At 28.1% G+C, this 9,374-nt stretch overlaps 1 protein-coding gene across 1 annotated transcript; it reads left to right on the plus strand.

Moving 5' to 3' along the window:
* The first annotated feature begins 6,198 nt into the window (after positions 1 to 6,198).
* Positions 6,199 to 8,995, plus strand: LOC101237619 (very-long-chain (3R)-3-hydroxyacyl-CoA dehydratase 2). Its single transcript, XM_065799066.1, has 2 exons — positions 6,199 to 6,290; positions 8,140 to 8,995. The coding sequence occupies exon 2, from the start codon at positions 8,142 to 8,144 to the stop codon at positions 8,850 to 8,852; it is 711 nt and encodes a 236-aa protein (XP_065655138.1). The 5' UTR covers positions 6,199 to 6,290; positions 8,140 to 8,141; the 3' UTR covers positions 8,853 to 8,995.
* The last annotated feature ends 379 nt before the right edge of the window (positions 8,996 to 9,374 follow it).

Here is a 9,374-nt window from a genome sequence, read left to right on the forward strand (position 1 = left end):
CTCGCCTGGCCATTCTCTGCATTAAGCAGATACAAAGCATTCATAAATCAACCAGATTCAAAGATTTTTTGTCATTATTTATTCATTAAATTTAAAAGAGTAGCAGTTATTTACCTGTAGATTTAAAACTTAATCAACTTATTTAAGTTATTTTAACTCTCTAGTAAGAAAGAATGCTCAAGATTTGTATCTTGATAGTTTAATAACTTTAAATAATGTTTGAAAAAGAAATATTGATTCAAAAGGGTATAGTAGTAGTTACAAGTATAAACTTTTTATTTCAAATCGTTTTACGAGTAAAAGTTCGTTTGTTCATATTTGCTTTTCTGCGTTTATTTCAATCTTTGGCATAAAGAAGGGAATGATAATCTTTAGCATTAAGAAGGGTGGAAGTGGAAGGGAGTTTTGGAGACAGTAAAAAAAAGTCTTTTAACCACAGGAAAGTTATATTTTCTTATTGAATATAATAAGGACTATTAAATCTTTATTCCTGTTGCAAGTTTTTAACAAAATTAGTCATATAAAAGTTACAGTTTTTTGATTATATAGGTCACTCACCTCACAATCAAACACTTGGTCACTCACCTCATAATCAAACACTTGGTCACTCACCTCATAATCAAACACTTGGTCACTCACCTCACAATCAAACACTTGGTCACTCACCTCACAATCAAACACTTGGTCACTCACCTCACAATCAAACACTTGGTCACTCACCTCACAATCAAACACTTGGTCACTCACCTCACAATCAAACAGGAAAAAAAAAGATCATTGTAATCGCTTTATTCCTGAACTAAACTTGATCACATTTCTTTATTCAGAGGTTGAGAGTCTCACTATTCTCCAAAAAAAACTAGGTGACTCTATCTTCCTGAAGAATTAAATATTACTAAGATGATTGACCTGTTTAAAACCCAGTATGGAAATGATAAATTGTTGTATGAATCTTATCAAAACATATTAATGTGGTGGAATAGTGTCATAAGTAAACATATAATGTAGCGAAAAGTTTTCTTTTAATTTTTATTCATGTAAAGTTAAGCAATTTACTCAATAATCGTTCAGCTTTACGTGAACAAAAACTTTAGCAAAATAGCTAAAGTTTTTATTCATGTAAAGCTGGCCAATTACTGAGTAAAAGCAAATGCTCATTTTTATTTATCCGGCCTAATAGTCTAAGATATTGCAATTTGGATATTAAAATAAAAATTTTGATTAGACATAAATATTAGTTTTTTGGTTACACTTTATTTATCTAATTTTAAAGTCTCTTTATTATCACAGGGTAGCCACAGCTCTTCTAAAATCCTCTAGAGTCCTATTTTTTCAAAAACCTCATAAAAATCCTCTATCATCCTCTAAAAAGTTAAAATTTGATCAAATCTTTACTTAACTTAAAGCATAATGGTAAAAACTCTTGGTCTGTAAAACTGGTTAACATTTAATAAGGTATTGGGTTGTAAAAAATTGCTTTTGCAAATCCATGCCATTTAATATAAAACATGGCATTATTGACTCCTTTTCAAACCCCACACGTGTGGAAACATTGGCATTTAAACATATAAAAAAAATCCTCTAAAACTCTATTTTTCTTCAAAATTTTCTTGTTTTGCCAAAAAAAATCCTCTAAAATTAGATGCAAAATCTCCTCTAAAATCTTCAAATATCCTCTTTTTCTTATGAAAATTTTATTTTAGGTTTTTTTTAATGTATGCCAGCCCCAAAACTCTTATAAGGTTGATACTATACTGTTAAAATTGTTTGATAAAATTTCTGCCTATTTTATTTATAAGCTAATTAAAAAAAAAAATAATTTAGTTTTTAATTAATATAAAATAATTTAGTTTTTAATTAATATAAAAATAATTTAGTTTTTTAATTAATATAAAAGCGAATAAAGTCGTTATACTTGGGGAAAACGGCAGGATCCAAATAAAACTTTATTTAAAAAAAGAAGTCTAAAATGAAAATTATTTCGTGTGAATTAGAAACATAGCTTTAATTGCAAAAAAATATGGCAACTTATGCAAAATACCTTAAAAATTTACACTTTTTTATAAAAATTAAAAGTTTATATAGAATTAAAAGTTTCATATTAAGTTATTTCAAAATAAAGAAATGTGACCCTGCCGTTTCTTCCTATGGGGTCTTGAGAGGTTCATTGACGACTTGATTACATAATTAAAATATGTTTATTAGATCAAATTTTATTACAAACATTAAATTAGTTACAAGAATTCAAGTCATGCTGATAACCACATGTTATTTTAATTTTATCGTATTGTCTAATAAATGTCATTAGCAACTTTAACATTGGTTGTTAAACTATTTTGGTTGTTAAACTAAATTGGTTGTTAAATTAACCACAAAATGCAAATAAGAACGTCGTTAAGTAAAATTTTAAGTAAAAAAATGCACGAAATTGAATCATATAGAATTAAATTTCTGGCAGATTGCATGAAATATGAAACCTTTAATAATTCGTGCAGAATTTTTTATATAAAAAAAAAAAAAAAAATTTGTAAATTTTTAAAATTCTTTAGTTTACTTATTTAAACATATTTGGTAAAATTGGGTGGTGACCAGGGACGTGGTGGCCCAGTACGAGGGTACGAGGACTTGTACTGGGCCCTTATCTGGCTCAGGAAACTGGGCCCCCAATCCTCAAACAGAAAAAATTTATTTCAGTACTATAAGTTTCTATCAGGGCATTTTTTACAACATTTAATTTAACTTGCTTTCACGTCGGTTTGTTTGTTTGTTTGGTGTCCGCTCAAAACAAATACTAGGTCAGCGGTAATAATAAAAGAAATACGCTAAACTTTAGTTTAGCGTAAATAAAAGAAATCATTATGAAAAGTAATTAAAAGAAGCAAAAAACAACAAACTTTGTTTAGCGTAAATAAATAAAACCGATGATCAATAATAATAATAAAAAACGTTGTTGACCTAAAATTGATAGATTTTATACTGTAAAAAAGTAAGTAACGTTTTAATACTTTACTTATAAATAGTAATTAAAAATAATATTTAATGTTTCTAAAGTAAATAAATAAAAAAAATATCTTATAAACGTAGAAATATAAAGAAGAAAGCTAATTATAAAAAAGAATCTGGAAACTGAATATGATCGATTGTCTTGCTCGAGAAAGAGAACGGAAATTTCGAGCTAGAGCAAATGAATCAGCTGAACAACGAACATCTAGGCTTAAAAAAAGAAGAGAACGATATGTATGGCGGCTGAAACAAAAGAAGGTAGAGGCAGATGTATTGTTAAACTAAAAGAATACCGAAAACAACCATTTTAGTGAGGAACGATTAAACAATGTCTCCTCTTTATCTGAAATTACCCATCCCATCAATATAAAAAAAGAGAAAATTGTTATTGAGAAGTTCAAAACAATAAATATATAAAATCCATGAATTCATTTGCTTTACATTGATAAATATGCAGCGGCGAACCAATAAAGATTATTTAGCGGCGGACCAATAAAGATTATTCAGTGGCTCTACCAATGAAGATTATTTAGAAGTAACCAGATAACATTGTAAATGTCACTGAAAATGATCCAGCAAAATTTCTAGAGCTGAAAAATGCAAAGACGATTGATAAAAAGCAATTTAATGTATTAGGGCCAAATCAGCCAACAAAATATTCAAGGTTATCTAAGTATCACACTGAATCAGTTAAAATTAATGACATTGAAGTTGTGCAGAAAAATTTATGGCTAACTTACTCTCTACTATTGCTTCTTTATGCTTTGGATCAAGAGAGGACAGAAATTTTTTACGTGATGGGTTTGATAATTGGTCAAACTTACGTCACATCATAACAAACCATTGCACCCAGAAAAACGATTGAAATGCTGCTGAAGCTATGGTCCATGCATTATCAGACTCCACAATTGATAAAATATTAATTATTGAAACCACGAGACATCTGAACAAGAAACGTAAAGAAGCGGAGAAACTACATCAATACCTAATACGAGTTATTGATGCTATTCGGTATTTGATCGTAGAGAGTATTTCTTTATGTGGAAATGAGGAATCCAATTTTTACAATGACTCTGAAAAAAGTGAAATCTTTCAATGTGGCGCGGTTAAATTTCTAAAGTTGTTAAATTTACTCAGTCAGTATGATGAGGTGCTGAATGAAAAACTTTCAAATGTTCACAGTACTCAAAAATAATCTGCTGGAAGGGTTGCTAGAATTTCGCCTCTTTCTAATATACACAAAACAAGCTAATTCATACTATGACACAGATAGTCAAGAAGGGTATTTCAGAAGAGGTAAATAACTCAGTATTCTTTTCAACATCAGCTGATGGCAACAATGATATTACACTATACGAGCAAACTTCTATTGTATTACGTTATGTTACGCTTGCTGTAGAAGAGGCCGTTTTAAAGGAACATCTGATTTCAATGGTTGAAACTGGAACAACAACTGGTGAAGGAAAAAGTGAAAAAATCAAAGATGAAATCAAATCAGTTAACGTAGATATTTAAAACTGTATAGGTATGTCTTTTGATGGTGCAAGCAATATGCAAGGAATAAACAAAGGAGTTGTAACACATTTGAAGCAGTGTTCTTCCATGGCAACAAATATTTATTGTGAATCTCATGGAAAAGAAATAATATTTTTGAGAAGTGCAAATCTCTTTTTGAGGATATGAATCAATCTATTAAACTGGCTGCTGTCCAAAGCGTTCGTTTCAGTGCCTTACAAAATGCTACCAACCAACTGCTGACATTATACCAGGCAGTAATCGATTGCCTTGAACAAATTTCAAATGACATGGAACTTAAAATGTATATTCGAAGTGAAGCACAAGGTTTTTTATCCCGATTTCAGTCATATGAAACAATTGTGACTTTATGTCTCTTTAAAGAAATTTTTACTTTTGAGTCCCCTAAATAAAATTCTTCAAGAAAAAACACTTGATTTTTTGTTTGCTATAATGTCTGTCGATGTATCACTTGAAAAGCTTCCAGTATCAAGGGACAGTACTGACCAAAATGCTATTTTATCTACTGTTAAGGTTGCAACTGAAGCTCAGCTTCAACAGCAAATATTTGATGAGAATAGGACTGGCAGAAAGGAACGACTGCACTTCGATGAAACTGAAGTTGAGCGACTAACTCAGGCTAAAGATCGGTGGCTAGCAGAAGATCGGTGGCTGGCTAAAGATTGGTGGCTGGCAGAAGTGTTTTATACTCTAGTGGATTCAGCAACTGCAATTCTTGTTGACAAATTTTCTTTACAGGGGAAATTTTTAGAAAGCATAGACATCTTTTATTGAAGAATATCAGTGAAGATATTAGTCATAATTTTCATAACTCTAATTCACAAGAAAAAATTCAATCAGTGCTTGAAAAATTCAAAATTGGTATCAGTTTAAATGAATTCACTACTGAAATGGTTGATTTTGCGGAAATCTACAGAAAGGTTGCTGAGAAGGATAACATAACTTTGCCTTCTTTCCTCACCACTTACAATTTTATGCTGTAAACTATGTTAGATACTGTATTCCATTCTGTTGCAGTTCTATACAAGATATTTAATTCAATTCCAACAAATTTAGCATGAGAAAGTTTTCAGCAAACTGAAACTTGTCAAAACTTGTCTAGCAAATCGGTTGACATTAAAGCATGTTCTCTTGTCAGTGAAACATAAGAAAATGTGGAAATTGACCCAATTTCTACATTTTCTTTATTTATTTACTACAATTTTTTTTAGTATAAATATAATTTTCCTTGATCTGTTATTTTTCTCACGTTAAAAGTATTTCACCGGGCCCCTCTTTTGGAAATTCGTACCTGCTTTTTAGTTGCCACCACGTCTTTGGTGGTGACTCGCACTTATTTTAAAGAAGTGCTGTACTCCATTGTTGCACAGTTAAGTTTAAAAGTTGGATGTTAAAAGAATAAAGTTTTTCCATTTTATCGGAAAATCGTTGAATAGTGATTAAAAACATTTTTTTTAATCATAAATAATTGGAGTAACGACGTGACATTAACTGGATGGAAATAGATTTTATTAACTGAAACGTAAAACAACACTGTTATAAAATTAAAGGCAGTATGACCTTTTAGATATTACAAGGTTGCTTGGACGAAATTTGATCCTGGTCAAAATCGTCAATTTACCCTATCACTAATAAATACAAAAATCGGCCCACTTGGTTCAAATTTTTAACTTAGTTTGCCATAAGCGCACTAAAGGACATCTTATTATGACGATTTTTATCGTACGATATATAAGTTTTATAAAACGCCGGTTAGTAGAAAATATAAATTAATACTTTTAATTATTTATCTTTTTTTGATATATATATATATATATATATATATATATATATATATATATATATATATATATATATATATATATATATATATATATATATATATTTATATATATATATATAAAATATTTATATATATATATAATATATAGATATAGATAGATAGATAGATATAGATAGATAGATATAGATATAGATATAGATATAGATATAGATAGATAGATATAGATATAGATAGATAGATAGATAGATAGATATAGATAGATAGATATAGGTATAGATAGATAGAGAGAGAGAGTGAGAGAGAGCATATACATACATACATTCCTGCGAAGTAAACACATACATACATACATACACACATACATACATACATACATACATACATACATACATACATACATACATACATACATACATACATACATACATACATACATACATACATACATACATACATACATACATACATACATACATACATACATACATACATACATACATACATACATACATACATACATACATACATACATACATACATACATACATACATACATACATACATACATACATACATGCATGCATACATACATACATACATACATACATACATACAAACATACATACATACATAATATGTATATATATATATATATATATATATATATATATATATATATATATATATATATATATATATATATATATATATATATATATATATATATATATATATATGTATATATATATACATACATATTTTGTATTTTTGTACACATGTATGTATATGTAATGTATATGTATATATCTTCGATTTTGCTACTTGAGCCTCAACTTTTTCTACTAAAAGTGCTGTTTCTCTTCATGCTGATCCTAATTGTCTGCATCTTTATGCTTTTCATTTTTTAACCACCTTAGTGGTGGCTTGAACAACCTTCCCTGAAAAACCACCATGTATATATATATATATATATATATATATATATATATATATATATATATATATATATATATATATATATATGCATACATACATACAGGCATACATACACACATACAGTCATACATACATGCATACATACATACATACATACATACATACATACATACATACATACATACATACATACATACATACATACATACATACTTTCATACATACATACATACATACATACATACATACATACATACATACATACATACATACATACATACATACATACATACATACATACATACATACATACATAAATACATACATACATACATACTTACATACATACATACATACATGCATACATGCATACATACATACATACATACATACATACATACATACATACATACATACATACATACATGTCTAATGAAAATAATAATTCCAGAAATAAATCAAACCATGTGTTTTGCATATTCTTCAACTTCTTTTGTTGTGGTTTTGTTTCCTCCAGAAGTAATGAGATCCTCAAGAAATTTCTAAAGAAGTTTTATAAAACATAAAATAAATGAAAATAATATAAGTATTAAGATTATTAATCAATTATAGAATAAATTTATACAGTAGTTCTAATTTAAATTAAACTGATTTGGTATATCAATCTGCAACATTTTTGATAAATGACACATACATGCATACATACATACATACATACATACATACATACATACATACATACATACATACATACATACATACATACATACATACATACATATATGTATGTGCCTGTGTGTGCTTGTCTGTATTTCCATATTAAAAATCTTTACTGTTTATATAAATATGTAGACTAAAATTTGTGTAATACACTGTTATAGGAATGTCAACAAAAGATCAAAAAGAATTGTCTACTCCTGTGGATAAGGTCTACAAGAGAAAAATTTATCTTATTATTTATAACAGTATATTAGTAGTGACATGGACTTTGGTACTACTGAAAACATTGGTATACTTTAGTGAAAAAAATAGCTTTCATGGTTTATATAGTGACATCAAGTTTTGGTTGAAATTATCTCAAGCAGCAGCAATTTTGGAAATTATTCATTCACTAATTGGAATTGTACAATCTTCTGCTCTTAATACCATACCGCAAGTACTTTCACGTCTTTTTACACTCTTTATTGTTGTTGATGGAATACTGATGAAGCATGATGAAGGAAAAGATACGATTGGGTTTCCTCTGCTTCTTTTTGCATGGACAATAACAGAGATAGTTCGTTACTCTTTTTATACGAACTCTTTGATGGATATTGGAAGTACTACATTACAATGGTGTCGATATTCTTTTTTCATTGTTCTTTACCCAATTGGTGTTCTTGGGGAAGTAATCTGTGTTGTTGCTTCTCTTCCTCTGGCAAAAAAAGGAGGTTTTTATTCCATTACTCTTCCAAATTCATTGAATTTTAGCATCGATTATGTTTATACCTGTTATTTTATTTTGTTTCTTTATATACCTGCTTTTTATCATTTGTATGTGCATATGTTAACTCAACGAAAGAAGGTACTCGGTAATAAAGCTAAAAGCGAATAGGACACTTGTCATTTAAGATTTTTCTAGGTTTTGAGCTCACCAAAGTTACAATTTTGGACTCATTTTTAAAAATTTTGTAATCTCAGTTACGGTTTTCACTCATGTTATTATTCAAAAATAAAATAAAAAATGATTAAAAATAATTTAATTTGTTTTTAATTGTAAAATTACTTAATAGTGAAAATTCAATTACCTAATAATGAAAAAAATTCTCATTATTAGATAATTAAATCATCTTTATCCTTGTTGTTGTTATTATTTTTACTATTGATAATGTTTTAATTGTTATTTTTATATATATTTTGTTATATATTTATATATATAGTTCATTATATTTTATTGTTATTATTATTATTATTATTGTTATTAGTGTTATTATTATGAAAGATGGAAATTAAAATGATTGATTACTTAAGTTTTTCAAACTAAGTTATAGATATAAAACTTATAATTTGTCCAAAGTTTATTGCAGATGTCATTTGGTTATATTTAACACAAGACAAATGACATGTTACAGCTTAC

The sequence above is a fragment of the Hydra vulgaris genome, chromosome 06 (assembly GCF_038396675.1).
Source record: "Hydra vulgaris chromosome 06, alternate assembly HydraT2T_AEP".
Taxonomy (NCBI): Eukaryota; Metazoa; Cnidaria; class Hydrozoa; order Anthoathecata; family Hydridae; genus Hydra; species Hydra vulgaris.